The sequence below is a fragment of the Colius striatus genome, chromosome 4, assembly GCF_028858725.1.
Source record: "Colius striatus isolate bColStr4 chromosome 4, bColStr4.1.hap1, whole genome shotgun sequence".
Taxonomy (NCBI): Eukaryota; Metazoa; Chordata; class Aves; order Coliiformes; family Coliidae; genus Colius; species Colius striatus.
In genome coordinates this window covers 44,189,164-44,212,406 of record NC_084762.1, presented here as the reverse complement: position 1 = coordinate 44,212,406, position 23,243 = coordinate 44,189,164, and the positions used below count along the sequence as shown (strand labels likewise).

At 37.5% G+C, this 23,243-nt stretch overlaps 1 protein-coding gene across 7 annotated transcripts in view; it reads left to right on the top strand.

Moving 5' to 3' along the window:
- PTPRM (protein tyrosine phosphatase receptor type M) overlaps positions 1-23,243 on the top strand; it is a 485,902-nt gene that overhangs the window by 251,361 nt on the left and 211,298 nt on the right. For all 7 annotated transcript variants that reach the window (XM_061994840.1, XM_061994837.1, XM_061994836.1 and 4 more), the window contains exons 8-11: positions 9,252-9,560; positions 12,690-12,799; positions 16,245-16,446; positions 19,799-19,901. In XM_061994840.1, the coding sequence (XP_061850824.1) occupies positions 9,252-9,560; positions 12,690-12,799; positions 16,245-16,446; positions 19,799-19,901 (724 nt within the window). The remainder of the gene's footprint in view (positions 1-9,251; positions 9,561-12,689; positions 12,800-16,244; positions 16,447-19,798; positions 19,902-23,243) is intronic.

Genomic DNA, 23,243 nt, shown 5'->3' with positions numbered 1-23,243 from the left:
AGATCTGATGAGTCATGTGGTATTTTGAACAAAGATGGGCTCTTTTTGAACTTCAATCTGTTGTTGAAGAACTCAGACAAAGAATAATTGAAGTATAAAAATTGCTCTGTCACCACTGAATATGATCTACAAAACTATCTGACCACGTTTACAAACAAGCTCAAATTGTTCTCAGTTATGTATAGATTAGATGTCAAATCAAATAAAAACAAGCAAAACAAGTAAAATATTTTACTTACTTTCTTGTTTGGTGTTGACTATAGATGTATACAAATCTCGAGATTTGTTTTCTAACACCAAACCAAACATCGTTACTTTGATAGAGGTTGGCTCTGTTTCATAGAGGCATATAGTCTGTTCCCCTATAGATGAAATGATACTTCGTTGCCTCATGATCTGTGGCCCCGTGACATAACATCAAGACTGTGGCAGGGGAGCAGAGTATCTGTTTATCTAGAAAACTGTAGAGTGAGTAGAGAAGTCTGACTTTACAACCACTTCAGGGTGGGGTTTTAACAAGTAAGGAGAAATGTGGATGAAGTACAGTGTGTGTGGATATATGTAAAGTATTTTCCATCACTAAAATTCTTTTCAGTGTTGAATGGTTTAGTTTTTCTGCAGGTGAAAATGAACTTTCCACGTCACCTCCTCAGCTGTTTTGTTTTGTTTTGATGTGAAAAGATGTTAAGTGATTTGAACAAGACTGCTTATGAAATCTTTGACAAAGTCTGTATATTTAATTATCATTAATTGTGTATTTAAAAGTGATTATAATACTATTCTTATTAATTGTACTCAAATTAATCAGCTTTCATCTTAAACTTGTATATTTTCTTATTCTGTCCATCCTTTACTTTCTGTGGAAGGACAATAGAGCCAAACTGGAATTTAAATCACGAGAGTAGCTGCAGAGACAAAGCACACTAATAGTTTGCCTAGACAAGAAGTAAATTCTTCATTCCTATTGTTCAGATGTCTTTCAAATAGTATCTAACCCATACTACATGTTTGCAGCTACTGGAGTATCATGGAGGGGCGGAAAATCACCATGTCATGCCTTTCATCTCTCTTTTCAGTAGGTCTGTACAGTCTGTAGTGAAAAGGCAAAATTTCCAGTCTGAGTTTTCATTCTCAACCCAAGTTTTGATGATTAATGACAGGATACTAAAAATACACCTAAATGTCTCTGTGATTCTGAAATTGAGTTTTTGAAAAAGCATTGTACTTGTGGTAGGAGGTAAAGTGTGAAGTTCCAGAGAAATGAGCTGTGAATTGCAGCTGCAATGGAAATTGATCTTGTCTGTCATTCTCTGCTCCATATTCTCAGGAAAACAGAGCAGAGCAGAGAAGGAGCCAAGATCACCGATTAAATGGGATGCTAAAGTGCCAGGGGCTAGAACCAGCTTGCTAGTCCCTCAGGTCAGAGCTGCAACTGTCAGTCTTCACTGCTTGATACCCTGCTGAAGCTGGCAGAAGGGAAGCAGAATGAAAAATGCTGCAGGCACCAGCAGGGGAATTAGTAAGAACTACCTGGCTAAGCTTCAGGCATGACAGGCAGTGAGCTCTTTTGGGAAGAAAAACTCTTCTCTTATGACTTAGTAGGCCATATTTTCACCATTTGCCTCATGATTTGTACCAGTGAGGCATAAGAAAATAGCAAGAATACCGAGGAATAACAGAGGCTCAGTTCATGCAGAGATGTGCAGACTGAATGCAGAGGTTGGGCCTAATAACCTCTCTGCAGGTGGGCCTTTACCAAGTAAGTTAAAAACAAAGGTTCAGCAAATAGCTGTTATGGTACAAGGTGCATATGTTGCATATAGTGTAATTGGTATGGCATATTAATCTCTTTCTTCATTTTCTACTCTACAAAAATGTGATTTCCCTTATGATTAGTGTTGTGAAATGGCACTTCTCTAAGTAGCTATTATCACTTACCATACCTGATGCAAGATAACAACAGCAGACCGTTGCTAGGATGACAGCCTTCAGATACTACATGAATAGTTAGAGAAAGTCTCATGAGCAAAAGAGCAGCATCTCTATAGAATGATTACTTTTTCACTAAAATTTGGGAACTTACTATAGGAAAGTGATAAAAAGAGCCCGTGGAAAATACAATCAACTAAATATTGTCATCATGCTATGATTATTCACAGACTCATAGAGTGGTAGGGTTGGAAGGGACCTCTAGAGATCATCCAGTCCAACTACCCTGCCAAAGCAACTCTGCCTAGATCAAGTCACACAGGAATGAGTCCAGGCGAGTTTTAAAATTTTCCAGAGAAGGAGACTCCACACCCTCCCTGGGCAGCCTGTATCACTGCTCCCTCAACCTCACAGTGAGATAGTTTTTCCTTGTGTTTAAATGGAACTTTCTGTGTTCCAGCTTTTGTTCATCACCCCTTGTCCTGCCACTGGACACTACAGAAAAAAGTGTTGCCCCATCCTCTTGACATACATCTTTCAAATACTTGTAAGTAATAATGAGGTCCTCCCTCAATCTCCTCCCCAGGCTGAAGAGCCACAGATCTCTTAGCCTTTCCTCATAAGAAAAATGCTCCAGTCCCCTGATCATCTTGGTGGCCCTGTGCTGGACTCTCTCCAGAACTTCCCTGTCCCTCTTGAGCTGGGAACCCAGAACTGGACACAGTACTTCAGATGAGGCCTCACCAGGGCAAAGTAGAGGGAGAGAAGAACCTCCCTTGACCTGCTGGCCACACTCCTCTTGATGCATCCCAGGATGCCATTGGCCTTCTTGGCCACGAGGGCTCATTGCTGGTTCATGGTTGGCTTATTACCAACCAGGACTCCCAGGTCTCTCTCTGCAGAGCTGCTCTCCTGCAGGTCAATCCCCAGCCTGTACTGGTGCATGGGATTGTTCGTCCCCAGCAGCAGGACTCTGCACTTGTCCTTGTTGAACCTCATGAGTTTCCTCTCTGCCCAACTCTCAAGCCAGTTGAGATCCCGCTGAATGGCAGCACAGCCTTCTGGGGAATCAGCCAGTCCTCCCAGTTTGATGTCATCAGTGAACTTGATGAGAGTACACTCTGTACTCTCATCTGGGTCATTGATGAAGATGTTGAACAACACTGGCCCCAGAACTGATCTCTGAGAAACTCCACTGGCCACAGGCCTCCAACTTGACTTGGCTGCATTAATTACCACCCTCTGGGCTCTGTCACTCAGCCAGCTCTCAATCCATTTCACTGTCCACTCATCCAAGCCACACTGCTTGAGCTTTCTGATGAGGATGTTATGGGAGACAGTGTCAAAAGCCTTGCTGAAGTCAAGGTAGATGACATGCGCTGCTCTCCCCTCATCTAGCCCACCAGTTAGTATCTCATAGAAGGCTATCAGGTTGGTCAAGCAGGATTTCTCCTTGGTGAATGTGTTGAATCCCTCCGATATCCATCTTTTCCTTCATGTGTTTTGAGATAGCATCCAGGATGAATTGTTCTATCACTTTCCAGGGATGGAAGTAAGGCTGACCAGCCTGTAGTTTCCCGGGTCATCCTCCTTGCCTTTTGTGAAGACTGGAGTGACATCGGCCTTTCTACAGTCCTCAGGGACATCACCTGTGCTCCACGATTGTTCAAAAATGATAGAGAGCGGCTTAGCAATAACATCAGCCAGCTCCCTCAGCACTTGTGGGTGCATCCCAGCTTATGGGTTTCCAGCTTGCCCAACAGGTCTCTAACTTCATCCTTGTCCACCAAGGGAAAATATTCCATTCTCCAGACTATTATCCTCCAGGGCCTGGGCTTCCCAAGAGCTGGCTTTGGCCATGAAGACTGAGGCAAAGAAGGCATTCAGTAGCTTTACCTTCTCTGCATCCTCTGTCACCAGGACACCCTCCTTGTTTATGAGCAGTTTCACTGTAATATTTCATTTGCTGCTGATGTATTTGAAAAAGCCCTTCTTGTTTTCTCACTTGCTTTGCAAGCTTTAGTTCCAAAAAAGGCTTTGGGTTTTCTGGTTTTGTCCCTGCATTCTCTGGCAATGTTCCTATACTCTTCCCAAGCAACCAGGCCCTTTTTCGACCTTACATTGATTTCTTTCTTCTCCTTGAGTAGTTCCCATAGTTGTTTTTCATCCATGTAGGTCTCTTGCCTCCTTTTCCTCATTTTGTGAGGACACACCAATTTCAAGCTTGGAGGAATTGGTGCTTGAAAATCAACCAGCTTTCTTGGGCACTCCTACCATCTAAAATCCTATCCCAGGAGATTCTTCCAAGCAAGAATCTTTGGCCTTTTTAACAGGCCAAAGTCAGCTCGCCTCAAGTCCAAGGCTGCAACCCGGCTTGATGTCTTGCTTCTTCTATAGAAGATCATTAACTCCACCATCTCATCATCACTGCAGCCAAGGTTGCCTCCAACCTTCACACCCTCAACCAAACCCTCCTATTTGCCAGCACAAGGTCCAACAACATGCCCTTCTATGTTGGCTCCTTGACCATTAGTTACAGGAAGTTGTCGTCAACAATCTGTGGGAACCTCCTGAACTGTCCATGTTTGGCTGAGTGGCTTCTCCAGCAAATATCAGGGTAGTTGAAGTCCCCCATGAGGACCTGGGATTATGATTGTAAAGCAGCTCTCAACTGTTTGTAGAAGGCCTCATCCACTTCCTCTTCCTGATCAGGTGGCCTATGGTAAACTCCCACAACAGTATCACCCACACTACCCTACCCCTTAAATTTCACCTGCAAGCACTCAATCTGCTCCTTATCCCCACCCAGCCAGAGCTCAATGCACTCTAATTGCTCATTCACATAGAGAGCAACTCCACCCATTCACCTCGTTGGCCTGTCTTTCCTGAACAATACATAGCCCTCCATGGTTGTGTTCCAGTCATGTGAGCTGTCCCACCATGTCTCAGCAATTGAAATGAGATCATGGCCTTGCATCCTCACCCACATCTTCCTGCTTATTCTCCAGGCTGTGTGCATTGGCATATAGGCAACACAGGAGCTTAGTCAAGTAGACAGGTTTCCCTGGATGAGTGCAAGAGGATTCTCTCGTTTCACACTCCCTCAGGGCAGTCAGCCTTCTGCTTCTCCTCTTGGTGTGGTGCTGAGGAGCACTCATCATTGCATTTCCTGCCCTGATTTGTTTCCTTGTTGCATGGGATGGCACATACTTTGCCATTTCACACCCCACTCCCCCCAAGTCCTTCAGTTTAAAGCCATCTTAATCGGGTTGGCCAGCCTGTTCCCAAAGATACCAGTGATCTTGTGAGACAGATGTATTCCATCCTGCCCTGTCAGATTATAGTCATCCAAGAAGGTCTCGTTGTCATAAAAACTGAAACCTTCTTGTCAGCACCAACCCCTTAGTCAGGATTTGTGTGTTTTTTCTATTGACTCCCCTTTTCCTCAGGTACGTAGGATGGAAGACAAGATAACTTGAGCCCCTCTACCCTTCACTTGTTTCCCAAGGTTTTATAACCCTCCTTGATTGTGGTAATGCTCTGGCTCATTACATCGTTCATACCCACATGCAAGATGAGTAAGGGATGTGTAGTCTGTGTCCCCAATGAGACATGGCACTCTCTCAGCCATATCTTGAATCTTGGCTCCCAGCAGGCAGCACCTTTTGTAACTCCTTGTCTGATTGACAGATGAGCCTCTTGGTACCTTTTAACAGTGAGTCTTCCACAACAAGCACTCATCACTTTTTTTTCAGTGCCTGCTATATGTTGCCACTGGAGCAGATGGTGGTAGATTGGTCGCTGAGGTTCCCCTTCTGGACGTTGCTCATCCATGTCATCCATTGTTAATGCTTCAAATTTGGTTTTGATTGGGATACTGGAAGTGAGGGTTGCAAAGCAGAGTCCTGCTTTTTTGTGTCACCAGGACACAGCTTTCCTTTTTAAATCATTCCCTTTCCCTTTCTGTGTCACCTTCAGCTTTCCCTTTTAAATCATAGTCTTTTTGTGTTGCTTGACTGTTTTCTTTCCCTAAGTATCCTGTGTCCTTCATGATGAAGAATATATACTTTTTAGTGTATTGGAAGCAATATACTGTGCTCTCAGAACCATATCACATTAAATATTTCCTCTGGGGTACACAACAATACCTCCAGAGAAGCTCAATGCTAACTTGATGAAATGGAATCTTTTTTCTTGTCTGTTGTGAGAACTGTTATTTTTCAAGGCTGTTTTGAGGCATGTGTTTTTTGAATCCAAGAATTCCATTGTTACCTTAGCCTTTTTTCCTGTTTAAAAGTAGACATGTTTTACTTCATTTTCTTTCCTGCATTATCTGAACTTAACCACAAATTGTTGCATGTTTGAAGAGTATAGATCTGTTATGACTGAGAACTCAACTATAGAGAGCAGATGAGAACTGATATGCTGAGATCTGTAATGAAATAATGTCTTAATAAATGAAAGAAATGTGTTATTGGAAATTAAATGAAATTAGGGAAATAAAGTAGTCGTGCTTCAGGCATTAAAAAGAATTTTAAAAAAAACCCATCATTTATTTCTTTAACTATATCAGTTTTGAGAACTTAAAAGTGAGGTTGAGAGTACAAAATGGGTAAATTATTTGAAGTACTGGCCTTTATCTTCAGAGACTCTTTCATGGACAAACCTCCTTGTAATATTCAGCCTCCCTTTCTCAGTAGACATTCCCCACAGACTATAACAGTTACTCATCTGTTGCATCATAGAAGATCTTGCTCTGTCATTCCTTATATGTCTTTCTCTGCTGTGTCCTAAGGTTTTGTGGAGTTTTCTTAATGTAAATTTCCCTTTTTTCCCACCAATTACTGACATTGTCTGTTTGACACATTGACTGATTGACACAGTACACTTATACCACAAAGGGTTCATTAGGACATTAATTACATAAAAACAGATCATGAGCTGTGTAGCTGTCTGATACTATCGATTAAAGAATGAAGTCAGGAACTAAAGCAATTAGTGTATTTGCCTTGTCTGGTGAGCTTTATCCTGTGAATATCAACAAAATCTATATTGTCTCAATTTTTAACAATCTAATCTCTTTTTTTCCTTTGTCTGTTTCATTTGAAGCAAAAACATATCTGTCATTCTACTAGCGATGACTTCAAGATTTAACTAGAGGACTAACTGGTACTTTTTATTATAGTAGCATAACATAAGAGTATCTTCCTCCTGGGCAGAAATCTTAGATAAGTTTTGGTTCAGGTTTTTTTGTGCAGCCACCCCGTTTCAATTTTAAAATACTGTGGATTACTTTTATGTCTCTAATAAAATGATTTGTCAGCTCACCTGTGAATTTTATGATGTGCCTACTATGGAACTAAGCAGGTTGCTCCATATTCGTGAAACTAGGAGCTTTTCTCAACTTCTTAATGTTGTATATCAGGGTCACCTCGGTTTTGTTGATTTTCTAGTCCTATTTATCTGTTTTGATAGCATTACAGTTACACAATACTCATCAAATGTCCTTTACTATTCATAATGTCAGCTAAATGAAGAGCGGCTTAGAACCTGTTAGGAAACCATAAAAAGAAAAACTCAGTTTTCATCAAATTTATGTCTGAATTATGCAGATGTAAATGCTTAAGGAAGACAAGGAAACTCTTAAGACTTACCAACCTTTGAAGTTTGCTTCTCTTTTATCTTGTAGCAGTAAAAAATACCCCAAAAACCCAGATTCTTGGCTGGAGTATCTTGAGTGTGGATAGAAATACATGGCTCTATAGTGGTTTATCATGGCCATTTTTGCCAGGCAGTCTAGTTACTGGAAAGGAGACCAGGATTAGATCTGTTAATGAATTTTATTTGCTTTGCCGTTTTGTCACCATTTGGCAAATATTCTATATTGGCGATGTACACTGCTGGGTAGTGGCAATTAATTAAAAAAAAAAAAGAAGCTGCAGGATTTGAAAGGGGGAAAAAAATACCCTACTTTGTAGATGTTAGAGAGAACAAGCAATTTTTTAACACCTTTTCTTCAAGGAGTTAAGATGAATAACATCTTTGAACAAATATTTCAAGGCTTTAGGGATTTTATTAAAAAGTAAAAAGATGAAATCCTGTGTAAATTGTTTGGAACATTCCTAGTGAAGACATGTTGATTAATAAACATAAAAGAGGGAAGATGCATATTAATTTGTTTATGTATAAGAGACTTCTAGCTCATTAAAAGTCTTCTAAGCATTTAACTACTGAAGCAGCGGATAAAACCAGACATTGTCTTTAATCTTGTAGAGGGCTCCAATATGAAAAAAAACAGAGCATTGCTAAATATGTATAATAGCTCTGTTAATGACAGTGTTTTGAAAATGGGGATGAGAGTGTGTCAAATCAGTGATTTTGCTGTAATATGGTGTAAACGTGGAATCACTTTTCTATCTCAATTGCTGAGACCAGTAGGACTGGAAAAAAATGAACTTCATCAGCTACATTCTTTGGTTCTTGTACATAGATAGCTGTGAATTTTTAGGTGTTATTTTGTTAAATGTGGTTTATGACTGATTATCAACTAGGAGATCTGTAGGAAAGCAGAGATGCAGTTGAATATCTGCTGATGTGCCTCCTATCTGTTTCTTTTGATTCTTTTCTAAATCACTACTGCAAACTGAGGTATTTGCACTGTTTGTTTTAGATGTGGTTTAAAAAAAAAAAAAGAAGAAAGAAGCTATTAGCACCTAACGTTTATGAGAAAAGAACCCTATAGACTATTTTAAAGTAATCAGAATATTAGCTTAATGACCTGGCAAGATAGAGATTAGTTGCATGAAGTCCAATTTAAAAAGAAATGAAGAAGAAAGAACTGAAGAACCAGCTAACAATTTTTCCTTGTATTAACAGTCCTGGGAGAAAATTACCATGTACTTGCAAGTTCTCCCTAAAATTACTGTCTCTTTTAAGATATTTCTTTTGTGAAGGTTTTTGCTCTAAAAGCGTTAACACAAATTAAATTGTTTAAAAAAAACTTGGACATATTTTTTTGCAAGCAACAGGTAAGTGAAAAAGTAAATGTCCTTCATTGCGCACCTTGATTTTAAGTATAAAAACTTTCTGGTATATTGTTCACTCTTTGTTTTTCAACAAAGATCCTTCTCTGTCCTTTTTGTACTGTTACTTTTTACTGATTTTTCAGAGACCTATACTTATTTTGTCCTTTGCACTATGAGAGATAAAGCAATGAATTTCTGCTTATATGTCATATTTATAGAACTATGTAACTTCTTAATACTCATGTTAGTTACCATGTTATAATATTAAAATTAATAAATTATTATGAACTTTTGCAGATCCAATGCGTGGGCCTCGAAAACTAGAGGTTGTGGAGATTAAATCTAGACAAATCACTATTTGCTGGGAACCGTTTGGATATAATGTCACACGTTGCCACCGATACAACCTCACAGTCCATTACCGTTACCAGGCTGGAGGACAAGAGCAAGTGAGAGAAGAAGTAAGCTGGGATACAGAAAGTTCCCATCCTCAGCACACAATTACTAATCTGTCACCATACACAAATGTCAGCATCAAATTAGTGCTAATGAATCCCGAAGGACGAAAAGAAAGCCAAGAACTTGTAGTACAAACTGATGAGGATGGTGAGTTTTTGTATTTATATACACATTATACATCCATACTATCAGCTTCTCTGTATAAGTGCATATTCTACTTTCACTAAAGTCTGTAACAGATTTTCCACCAACTTCACCAATTTTAAGTCAATAAGGGTCCATTGAAAGTGTTAAAACGATCTTTTACATAACCTGTAACATCACACTTCATTTCATCATTACTTCTTTAAACTCATAATTTGTGCTTGAACTATGTTCTGCCTCTTAAAAGTTCCACTACCAGTTGAAGAAATTTCAAGTGATTGTCCACTATATCCTCATCTAAGTTTTTCTATTGAGTGATATGCTTAACATTTTTGATAGGCGGTTTCAATTTCTCTAGCTAGACACTCTTAGTTTCTTATTCAGACAATGTATTCCTTATACAGACATTGAAACATGTAGATACTCCCTTTCTTTTAGCGATTTTAAGCTAACATGGGTTTTTCAGATCTCATTTTTTAAAATTTTGAGCAAAAATGTAATTTTTGCCTTTTTTGAAGCACGGGCAGCACAGTTGGCTAATGTGTCTCTGTGATGCTCTAATGATGTTGCTTAAAAAGGTTACGCCATCCTCCTAAGTCCTTTGTGATATCATTGTGATTACACATTCAGAGGGCCTACTGGAGCTTTGTTAACTATGCTACTAAACTGAGACATCCTTTTTGAATTGATCAAGCACCAGGAATTAGTTTCACTTTTCCTGAGCGGTCTGTGCTGGGGCATAGCCTCTTAAGGCCCTCTACAAGTATACCTTTTTTGATCTTGTTTTTAGCCATTTAAAAATGCATGTTGTTCAGAGAAACCTTTTAAACTGGTTGGCATTGCTGTATGTAATAGGTCTATCCTCCTCTCATTTTTATCGTCCGCAATCTGAATAGGAATAGCTTTGTATTTTCTTCCAGATCAATGATAGATTTAGTGTAAACACATTAGAAAGATTTCTAGAAAAATAATTCACCAATGATGAGTTCCTCTTATAACAAATACTCAAACTCCATCATTTAAACCCATTGAATCATTTAATGTATGCTCTATTGGTTTTGTGTAGTAATAATTTCTAATCAAGATATATGAGGGAATAAATTACACAGTTTACAAATATATAGTTGCTCATGCAACAGATTTGACAAACAATAGCTTACAAAAAATGGTTGAATTAGAGTTAATTTTCCTGTCATCCTCTTATCCTGGTTTGTTTTCATTGTAGAGATGACAAGGCTGAAGACTTTATTGTTATCTGGGCCATTTATGTATTTTGTCTAAAATTGTATGTAATATTTTCTTATTCCCAATTCTCTGGAACTTTATATTATTCCTAGACCTATTGAAAACCAGCATCATTGGCTGAGAGAATTCCTTGGACAAAAATCATAACTTTTTAGTATACCATACACTTTCACTGAGGTGCTTAAATCTGGATGTAACACAACAGAGTATGCTGACCAAAGCGGTCATTGTCATTTTTCAAATCCCACAGTCCCATAAATTGCAGGGAACCTCCAGGTCTCATTTAGTCCAGCCTTTTGCTCAGAGCAGATTGAGCGAGAGCAGATTGCTCAAGGTCTTATACAGTGGAGTTTTGAGTATCTCCAAAGATGGGTATCCCACAGCCTCTGACTGTGCTTGACCTCCTTCATGGCATAACTGCTCAGAGTTTATAGTGTTCAGATAATTTTAGAGATTACCATAATTTTTTCTATACTTCTAACTTACTTACACTGTATTTAATTCCCCTCCCTTTACACATAAATCATTAATCCCATGATTCCAAATTATTTTTGCCATTTCTCTCCTACTTGGGAGACAATTTTGGTGCCCACAGTTGACATTGCTTAAAAGAAATAATCTTACTGGTCCATACAGGACTGTAAGCCAGTGCAGAAGACATCACCTGTGTCCATGGAGACAGTCCCTTGGTAGAACAAGGGACTCTGTGGAGAGGTACAGAGTGGTGATTATGAAATCTCAAACCATGTAAACTCACAGACCAAAAGCATGGAGCGGTATTAGGAGGATAGTGCTCTACCAGACCTAGCAATGGGAGGGAGTCACCACATGTCTTGCTTGCAGATCTTCCTATTCTTTAATCATTTGGGTAATCTCACTAAGGAGTCTGGGAACTTACGTCAGCCACTGCAGCAAGTAGTTTCCACGTTCTTTCTCTAGCATGTAAAAAATGTTAAGTGTATCTTCTTGCTGGATTTTCACTTAACAGTTTGTGGAAGAGCACTAACCCATCAATTCCTTTTGCCTCACAACAGCCCTTTGTGCATTTTTCAGGATTTTCTTTTCACATTCCATTCCAAGTGTTTCTATAAAAATAAAATAGCACCCACATGTCCATGTGCTGGTCACATGTCTCCTTTGAAAACTGCTTTGAGATTGACTCAGGGGTATGGTAGTTGTTGCAGAATAAACAGGAAACAGAAATAAATACCTGGGAGCAGTTGACATACGTTTTATCAGAACCTTCTGACATCCCTGACTCTTCAGAGGCCAATATCAGAAATTAAGAAACTTAAAGAAAAATGAATAATGTCAGATTTTCAGTTTGGCCGCTTCATGATTTCCTTATGTTCACCCTGCTGTATGTCTTAAGGCCTAATGTCAGTGAGCATCACTGTTCTGAGCAACGTTTGTCTCGTCTTTCCAAGCTAACCATTCTAGCTCAGCCTATTGAAACTATACCTTGTTACTGAAACTATACCTTGTTACTTCCATAATTGTCCATTTTTGTATATGTATGTTTAATGTTTTTCACTGTGGGACAGTGACACTATTAATAAGTAGGGATTACAGATTTTACTTACCAGAATTTATGTTTGAGATACCCCCTTACTTATTACAAAAAACTGATTTGTCCTTTTCTTTTGTTAATAGTGTGTGCAATGATCACTAATTCCTTCTTACACTGACAATGATATGTATGTTTCCTTAATGGCACTGTCTTGTTAAATAAACATTCTCCCTCTGAACTACCTTGGCCTTTGCTTCGGTCTTGGAGAAATAATAGTGGGATGCATTTTCTGCCTCAACAGCGCAAATATGAAGCAGAGTGTCTCCTTCTGAAATTTTTCTCACAATAGCAATTTTTTTCTTTTTTTTACCCACTAGTCCCGAGTGCGGTGCCACTTGAATCCATTCAAGGGAGTACCTTTGAAGAGAAGATTTTTCTTCAATGGAGAGAGCCCGCACAAACATATGGTGTGATTACTTTGTACGAGGTACCTATTGTTTTGCCATGTTTTAATTATTACGCATAGCTTTTTTTTTTAAGAGTGCATAATTAGTAATTTGTTTTCCAGTTCATGTAAAATGAATCTTCCCTTTGAAAGTAGTGGCACTTAAAAAGTAATAAAGTCAAATGTATAAAGTAAGAGTGAATTATGCAGGACCCAAGATGGCCCAGGTTTATCAGCTTTAAGGAAACTGCTATTTTTAGAACCATGTGATATATAGCATTCTATGTAGTGCTGTGGATAAAATATTTAAAAGATTGAAAGACAGATCTTGGTGATTTCTTTTTTAAATAGGAGACATAACACTGTGGTGACAGTCAACATCACTCTACAGGGAGCCTATTGTAACAGAAACAAGCAGGCACAATTAAAAAAAATCTAGCATTTTAAAAATGCAAATCCAACAAAATTGTATGTTGCTAGATACCTAAAATCACTACTTTTACTCATGTGGAACCTCTGCCTGAATACCTTTTAGAAAAAATTGACAAAAGACTGCACAGATTAAGCTGTCAGACAGTAATCACTGTTAAGCTTCTTACCTGACCTTACTACAAAATTGGCATTGAAATAATTTGTTTTAAAAAAACACCTAAATGAGATATAGTGTAGAACAAAAGTTAACTTGAATGGTAACCTATTGATACTGCTTTGAAAACTGTTTTATTGTGAGAGGGTAAAATGTTAAGAAAAAGTATGACTTTATTTTTTATAAAGCCAACTTTTTTTCCATCTAGTTCAACAGTTGCCTGTCTCCAGGGATCAGAATGGTTTAGTTAATATGTTGATGTTTTTATTGATGTCAGGCTTTAGGTACATAGAAACACACAGTAGTGAATCCGGATCTTTCCGCTCAGGAACATCCATGCATGTCTAATTTCATTGCCGAGGAGCACATGCACTGTATACATGCAGTTCATTCTTAAATATATATATACATACATAACACAGCAGTAGTGAAAGTTATGCCGGTCTATTGGATAGGAGTGTGATGATTTAGCCCTGGCTGGGTGCCAGATGCTCACCAAGTCCTTCTATCACTGCCCCTCCTCATCTGGACAGGGGAGAGAGAAATGTAACAAGAGGTTTTATTCAAGATAAGGACAGAGAGATGTCTCAGCAATTAACATCACGGGCAAAACCGACTCAACTTGGGGAGAAATGGCTTGATTTATTAATGAACAAAAGGAACAAAGCAGAGAAAGTAAATCCAAACTTTAAAACGCCTCTCTCCATCCCTCCCTCTTCCCCGGACTCTCCTTCCTTCCCCCCTAGCGGTGCAGGAGATGGAGGATGGGGGTTGCAGTCAGTTCATTACAGATGGACTTTGCCGCTGCTATGACTGGTAAACTGCCTGGAGGTCAATAAATATACACAGTGAGTTACAGGGACATTTTCCCTATTTGAAATGTATACTTCAAGTGAATATAAAAGTATGTTTCAGGCGTATTTTGGCTGTGAGATAGCTCTCAGGATAAGATTCAGGCAAGTTAGATGAAGTTTACATACCTGTAGTTTAGAGATTGATTTAGACTGTCCATGCTGTCTCACTAGGTACCTATCTGACTAATCATCGTGCTGCCAAGGTTGTGCATCCAGCACAGCTCCAAGTCACCCCGACTTCAGAAGTGAGATGTCTAGCTCCTGCCTATACCTTGTAGCGAGCCAAAGCTTAGACAAAGAGGCCTCTAAGCCTTGGCTGTATGTACATCAACAATTCTGGTCTGAGTACCTATTTTTTTTGTGACTGCAAAGCTGAACTGGTTTTAGCAATGGTGCACATAAGAAATTAACTTTTTTGGTTTTTTTTTTTAAAAAAAGGAACAGTCTTAAAAGTAGGAGTGAAGTACAGATATAGTGCAAGTTAATTTTAACGAGGCAAAACACTTTTTTTGATGTGTACTGCATGATCCTTGGAGGAATTTACTTCATTATGGAACATCAGTCGTTTCGCTATCTTATAACCAAGCACTGCAAAAATATGATAAGAATCTAATACAGACTGCAGAGTCTCCATTAGCCTGGTATTATTTTGAATAAAACTTAAGTGATTTCTTGGAAAATCCAGTTATAAGAGTGACAGATATTTAGAAAAGAGAGTTAAAGAAAGCTGCAAGAGGCCTTTTAGATCACAAACAGGATCAGCTGTATATAAATCATAGTTGTGGTGTAGTTGTATAAGAAAAGTTATGACCCACTTTTCCACAAGCAGGCATAACAACACTTACAATCAGAAAGAGTTTACTGACAAAAGTTGAGATATTTGGTACCATAATCTTCTGTCTTCTGTTATAATTGGAGGATTACTTGAGTGGTTTTTAAAGCACTTTCAGTTCAATTTATGGATGAGGAGATGTAGAGGATCTGCTTATATCTACTAAAAAAAAATGTTGGGGGTTATCTAGATGGTATCAAAGTTTTTATTGCTAATTTTCAGCTCTTTATTGTTGTTATATTAGATGGGTCATATAAAAATTGATTTTCCTGAAGTCAGAGGTTTTAGGTAATCACAAGTGTTTAAGGTGTGTAATACCAAAGCTTAGATGTTTCTAAGTGTTATGTATCTTCTCAATTTAAATTTAACAAAGAGAATGTGAATTACGACTTTGTATAATGAGAGGGATGGAAATATTCATGTAGAAATGAAACTTTAAAAGTAAAGGGAGGGATGAATAATTTTTACTTTTTAATTTTTTAATGAATGTCTTAATTTTAAATTCTCATTACAGTGCATGGGAATTAGTAATTAATAGAAGAAATCTGGATCAAGTTTTACTGTGAACTTACATTAACATTTCTAATGAAAACTAAAAATACTGTTTGAATCAAAGAAATAACTCAGAATACAGTATATACTCTGCATATATTGCTTACTATTTTATCTCTCCTCCAAATGAGAATGACCTAGGTGCAATATAGTAACCTGAAAAATTCTAAATTAGCAATTACACTAGCTAAGCTTCAGACTCAAATAAAAGCTTTACCCACTTTTTGAAAAATTTACCTTAAGCTGCCTTTATCATCTTTTATGGATGATTTTATTCAGAATAATGTGTAGTTATAGAGAAGTCAACCAGAACTGGGGGCTACACCTTCTGGTGTTCACTTACCTGTTTTTAGTTGGTTGTTTTGGTTTTGTTACTGTTGCTGATCAAAACCAAAAGTTTAAAGCCAGCATCTTGAAGGAATTAATGTAAGCTTGAACCCATCCTTTAGAGTTGTAATCTAGCTGCTTCTAAGTCTCTCAATCTATAAAAGTAATAGCTCATACCAGTTTATGTGTCCCTTCGCAGGATTCAGGATTTGAAGAGCGTAAGATAGCTTATCACAAAATGTCTGACAGTGCATACATCAGAAGACTTTACTGGATAAAGATGCAATCTCTGTCCATCTGCTCAAGGCAGTTTATAACTTTCTTACTCTTTTTCAGATCACCTACAAAGCAGTCAGTTCCTTTGACCCAGAAATAGATTTATCCAATCAAAGTGGACGGGTCTCAAAGCTGGGAAACGAAACACACTATCTCTTTTTTGGACTGTATCCTGGCACTACCTACTCTTTTACCATTAGAGCCAGCACAGCTAAAGGCTTTGGACCACCAATCACAAATCAGTTCACCACTAAAATATCAGGTACTTGATTAATGTAATGGGTAATTCATGGGTAATTCTTTTGTTGTTTTCTTCTTTAGGATATAATAGGCAGCAAACTGAAAAAGTATAATATGTGTTTATCCCTGAAGATGTCAAAGTGGCATATTTTAACATATCTGAAAAACTTCCAAGGGCTTAAATATCAGCTAGTACTTTGAAATTCCTGTTCGCAACTGTAACTTATCACCCAAGAAACCCTATGAATTATGTGCCTGCAGTCAGTGCCAGCTGCTGTTGCAACATTTAGCATAGAGTTTTTTGGACATGAGGATGAGGATTTCATTCAGAGCTTAGTCAGCCTTGACATGATTCTAAATTAGTACAGTAACGGTGCTGGAAAATCTCTTTAATGAGCCGTGAACAATTGAGAGCATAGCAGAAATACTATATGTCTAGTGCTCGCTTGGAAAGTGTAGCTAACTGCCAGCCTGCGTGTGTTCCTAACAAGCGTGTGGACTGAAGTGAATATGAAACTCTGTTAGACAAGAACACCAGGACTAGACAGAACACTTCATTTCTCTAGCTGATGGGATGCAATACTATTGCATCCTCTAAAATGCCTATGTAATTGATGACAAAACGTTTTGTGAAGTTACAGTTTAAAGCTCTTTCCTCTACAATCTTCTTGGGACTTAAACTGACAGTTGAACTACGGCCCCTTGATAATATTTACAGAAAACTGCCTATTTGTGGTCAACTGTGCTTTTCAGCAAGGATAAAGGAAAGCATTTGGATACAAAATCTACCATGTACTTTTTCCAATCACTCATTTCCTGGCCTCACTGAAGTGAAAGAGTAACAAATGTTAATGAGAAACACAACTATCTATTTTTTCTTATTATAAGAAAGGGAAGTTAATGAAAGGTGGAAATTATTGACATTGCAGATGTTTCTAGAGAAAAAAATGTTAATTTTCAAGCTAGATTTTTTTTAATATAGAAAGTCTAAACTTAATTAATACTGATCAGGAAAGATGGGGTTCATCTTTCATCCCCTTTCTGAGCAGAAACTTTCTCTGTTAGAAGTCAATTTATGTCACAGCAAGACTTGATATGTGTTAGAATCAGCCCTTATTAGAATGAGGAAGGAAGGAGACTGTTGAGAATGGATGAGAGTTGGAACATTCTGAAATAATGCTGCATCTTAAACTGTATTTCATGTCTAAATTTGATACGTCACCAACTAAAACTCATTAATGTGAACAGGCCTTGCAGGCATGTTTGGGAATGAGGCTAACCTCCAAGCTACCATGTGACAAGATTGTGCAAGAACCTTGTCTGCACCCCTCTCTCTCAGTACTTTGTGTTACATATTGTATTAACAGGGAATGTTTATGACTTGTCCATGGATATTTAAAACCAATCTCTTGATGAATCTGAAGAATGTATACATTTATTATTATTGTTGAAAAATATCAACTGAAGTTTTAGCTGTTGTCTATGACACTCTCTGCAGTCTTACTGGCCTGTGATCTCATTGTCTTACTGTAAGACTTCAGGCTCTTGACGTCACCAGTGCTCTCCACTTTTGGAGAGACATGAAACAAAACTGCTGAACATTTATGGATGAAAAGTTACAATATTTTTTAAAACAGATGAGGTGGCAACAGTGCATTTTGACCAATTTCTGAATTGAGTCATTGCATTTTACTTTGTCTAACTCTAGAGTTTATTTTCATCTGAATAAAATATGCAATTTAAGTGTTTGAGTGGTACTATTCTATACTGTAAATAGTTGCCATGTTTCTTTCTATAATTACGTGACTGGCACTGATGGATGAAGTGATCTGTATGTGAATAACATATTACCAAAACCAGAGCTTGTAGCAGTGCATGCTCTCAAAATCGATGTGCACTCTTTAGAGGACTGTTTTCTGTAGCGTATAACTTAAGGAAGAAGAAGCTTTGTGGGCTGAAATTTTGTATGCTGCCTTTCAAACTAAGAAGAATTTCATACTTTTCATGAACACAGATGATACCATGAAAAATTCTGGTGACCAGTACATTACTGAAGTGATTTCAAACAGGTATTTCAACATTTAGCAAGAAGAGAAACATTACTCTGAGCCATGACTCTGAAAATCTGTCCAGATTTGGGCAATTTCTAAATATTTCAGTTTGCATGCACATGGTTGAAACTTGATAGAATTGAGCAGCGAATGTTACCATAGGTGCCATACTCACTAAACAGATTTAAGTTTTCCAAGCTTTTAGAGCCTTGCCTGTGTCTTCATCAGCTCAGTGTGGCCCAACATAGAGTGTCTAAGGACCTTATCTTCTAGTGCATTTCAGCTTTCTGCTGCTGAAGGCAGCAGGGTATGTAGTTGCAAAAAACATCAACAGGAAGAATATCACTGTTTTCTCCATTTATTGATAAACACCTTTACCTGTGGGCAGTGTGAGAGAGGAAGAGTCCTAACGTAGACAGGAGAAAAAGGTGCTGAAGAAATTATTGTCTCCCACACCAAATGTGTTTTCATTTGCAAGCAGGAATTAGTTTAGGAAAGTTCACTGTCCTACGTTATTCATGTGGTTAGAAAAGGTCACTGCAATGACCACTTTTTGCTTCTATAGCCTTTAAATCTGTTAATTGTGTGTCATCCTGAACAACTGGACAATAAGGATACAACTGCTAAACAACCAATTAACCGAGAAGCCTTCCATTGAATATAAGAATAAAAATGTAACTAAATGATAGCACTAAAAGAAGTAGTAAAAGATGATAACCGAGGCATCATTTGTTTTAAACACAACTGTAATTCTTTAATGAAGACACATTCACAAAAATGCTATTGTGTATGGCTTCAAGCTAAAAGAAGCTCTTATGGTGGTAATCCTGCTTCATTATTATAAATTATGTCTGTGGTGGACAATAGACCCAGGACAGATACAGCACTAGTTTAAATTCCAGGAATGACAAGTTCTGAGTGTATCCTAATACCACTGACATACTGAGAAAGCTGGGCTCAGTTTCAGAAACTCTACTCACTTCATCATGCATAATCTGCAAATGCTGTTCTTGAGAAAATTTTTCATTTCCAAGTCACGGGCTCTGAATACTTTTAGCAGACTTGCTCCTACTAGTATCTGTTTCCTGTCTTGAAACTGGCAGTGAGTTGGGATTTCTTTGTCTGTTTGGTTTTTTTTTTATTTTTCCTTGAAGTTATTTAACAGTTTTCTCATGCTTTTGTTGAAACAGAAGGCATCTTAGAACCATAATATTGTCTTTATATTTGAGAAAGCCTTTAAAATTACCTATTCAAATAAAGATACAGCTCTTGAAAGAAGAAATACAGGAATAATGATTATTTTTGCCTCTTTTCTTATTCTAGCACCCTCTATGCCACCATACGAACTTGAAACACCGTTGAATCAAACTGACAGCACTGTGACAGTCTTGCTGAAACCTGCACAGAGCAGAGGCGCTCCTGTCAGGTACTGGGGAAAAGAAAATCTCTAAAATTAAAACCAAATTGATTAATTTCTTGAACATGTTTTCTGGGGATTTTCTACACAGCAATCAGTGTCTAAATTCATGTCTGTATTAGTTCTAATTAAATTAAATAACTGGAGAAAATGAAAGTGCTTTGATGTTGAGTGTTTGCGTATTGTTTAAAGGATTTGATCCAGATGCAAGAGGCTTGTTCTTTGAAGATAAGGAACAAAGCCATAGTTCTGTTGTGTGGGTGGCTTCTTTAAGGTAATTGCTTACTGCAGTGTTATAAGTTCATGGGCATATCACATTTTCTATGCTGAGCTACTACCTTTAATAGTCACTCTTGTTTACTTCACAGATTTAAGATATCAAGTCTTAGTAAGTTAGCCAGTTTAAACAATATGTACTGTAATGTTCATAAAGTATTTACATTTAATTGACCATGACAATAGAAATATGAAAGAAAAAGACCTGGAAAACCAATAGCTAAGATTCATTAATGTTATTTAGTATCTGTTAATGAATTTCCAATTTGCAGAGATTTATTTCGGCACCAGATAACATGATACTGTGTAAGTGCTTAATTGATTAGAATAAAATATGTCTGATTTTTAGTGAAGAAAACAAAGGAATGGTTAGATTGTTTTGGATGAGAACCAGTAATGAGCTCAGTGCTCTGAATAAATTAAAATACAGATGAGAGTAATACAGATTTTTCAGAGGTTGAAAGTGTTTTTCCTTTGGTTAGTCATGTATCATGAAAAATGGTTAATTGTTTTGTTACTGTAGGAAGAATTTCCACATATAGTGGCTATCAATTTTTTTTATTGTGATGCTAAGGTTTTTGGTAATTTCACTTTGTCTGGGAAATACAGATCTGGTGTACTCATATATGCATGAATTAAAATGTTCTTTAGGTTTCTTCAAAATATTAAATGTTTCATATAATTAGTTTTTTAACTATACAACATATTCTGTTGTATGCACTGTTGCATTAATATATAGGTCTGCATTTAGGAAATGCCATCCAGTTGGTCATTCAACTTTTTAAAGAGAAAATGTAATGCTTTGTGGAAGTCTGAACCGGTTAAGAAAAAAAACAGAATGCAATTAAAGCAGATTTAATGAAACTCTTTGATTTAGTAGATTTTATGTTTGTCTTACTTTATCTCACAAAGCTGCAATGTAGTTTTCTGAATTCAAGCATAGAATAATGGATTAGAATAATATCAGTTGCAGTCGTTGTTTAAACACAAGCATATTAGACCATTAATAAAAAAGTTTCCTTCCTTTTATCTGCCTTATGAGCTAATGATTGACTCCTATAGCAGTAGTAACACATCACAAACTTCACTGACAGTAGGAAAGAGCTAGTTAGGAGATTAAAGTGTGCCAAATAAGGCGACAAGTGGTTGGGAAAATAGGAGAGATTTAAACATGAAGCTACAGAACTGACAGATGAACACACATAAGCAAATTTACCAAGGTTCTTTGCAACAGGTTTTAAATAAAATGAATGACGATGGCAAAGTCAGAATGTAAATACTGAGTGAAGCAGAGCAGCGAAAATTAAAGAAAGAATTTCTTAATACTTTTAATGTTTTATTGTACATTACACTCTCAAGCACACTGTCATTGCATAGTTTGCAGAACACATTTTGCAAATGGATTTTATAATCTTAATCTGTATTCATGGGGTGTTAAAAGTTTACTCGTACTTCATTTATGCACACCACTAAGCAAGATGCCTTGTTTATTGATTCTGCTACAACTACCAGCTTGGTTAATGCAGATTTTTGAAGCTGCAGTAAACTTGCAGTGTAAATGATTGTTGTTATTTTATTGATCAGCATGTCAGCCATGTCACATAAAATTCTATACTTCCTGAGATGGATAAGGAGAGCACAAATTCTGCGGTTTAAGTCAGGAAAGCTAGTCCTGGAGCTCTTTCAAAATTCCAGCTTGTTTCTGTGATTAAATTCTTTTTCCCTATTTAAATATGAAAAATTCTGGAATCTACACGCCACCAATCACAGCATAAAGGAGAGAGAATGGGCAGTGCTGCTTGTTTAAATGTTGTTTCAAAAAGCAGACTTCATAGAAATATTCAGGAACCTCTATTTACAGTGATAAAAAACACATTAATCATGAGGGCCAAATGGCATTCCAGGTACTTTTAGAATTCATAAGACTGGACATGATTAAAATGTATTTTGTCAGAGTTTTAATACAATAAATGCTGTTTGCTTTGCCTTCAATTTCAGGTCTAACATGTTTATGGCTGTTGCTGTGTTTATTTCAAGGAGATTATTTTGGATTTATATATGTTTAAAGCAGTAATGCATTCAGTAATGAAGAATGTCTGCACTTTAACAGCTGGCTAAGCTAGTTTGATTTTTAGAATTATTATAATTTGCAGGGCTTTTTTATTAGTTTAGATGATGACTTGGGAAATTGCGTAATACATGACTTATTGTGGATATTCTCTCTTTTTTTAAGAGATGTCTATATAAACATCAGTAAATGTTTAAAGAATTTGCATTAAAAGCATACAAATATTTTTTCTGTGAGAGCTTTTCAACATCTGCTCTTCCAAGGCAGTATCATTTGTACCTTTTACTTGGGGCAGGGTAGCCTGAAGTTTAAGAGACCCTGGGGCCAAATTCTCTGGAGATACATCTATGGATCACTTCCATATACTTCAACTACAGAATGCTAATTTCTTGCCAAAATCTGGCTCATCCACAGAAATGAAAAATGTAATGCTCAGTAACAACATGTATTCAGTGCTACTTATACTTCATCTGTGTTAGAAAAAGCTTTAGATTGTTTGTCACATTTTATTGTGAAAGGTTCTTGTGACCTCCTCTGGAAAAGTTTTTGTGCAAGCTTTTATCATCAGTGTGCAGAAGTTTTCTATTCAGTCTTGCCATGATAAAGGTTGAGTGTTTCCACTTCTTTTATCTTGTTTAAATAATCAGCAAAATGCTGTCACCATACCACCCTCCTCCTGCTATTCTGTGCCACATCCTCAAAAAACCTTTACAGTAAACATCCCAAAGATTTTGACCCAGATAACTCCGGAAACACCTGGCGATAGCAAGCACTCTGGGAGCAGCAGATTAGGGAAAGGAGCGAGAAGAATAAGAAGGAATGCAAGACCATCCAAACTCTACTCTGCCTCCTGATCTCTTTCTCATATTGCATTACAGTTTGTCTCAGCTGGTTTGCCCATTAAACCCTTTTAATTAAGTGATGGCTCATTCGGCCACCCTTTCTCCTATAATAGACATCACAGACGGTTACTACTTTTCTCTTCCAACCTATAAGGAGAGAACAGG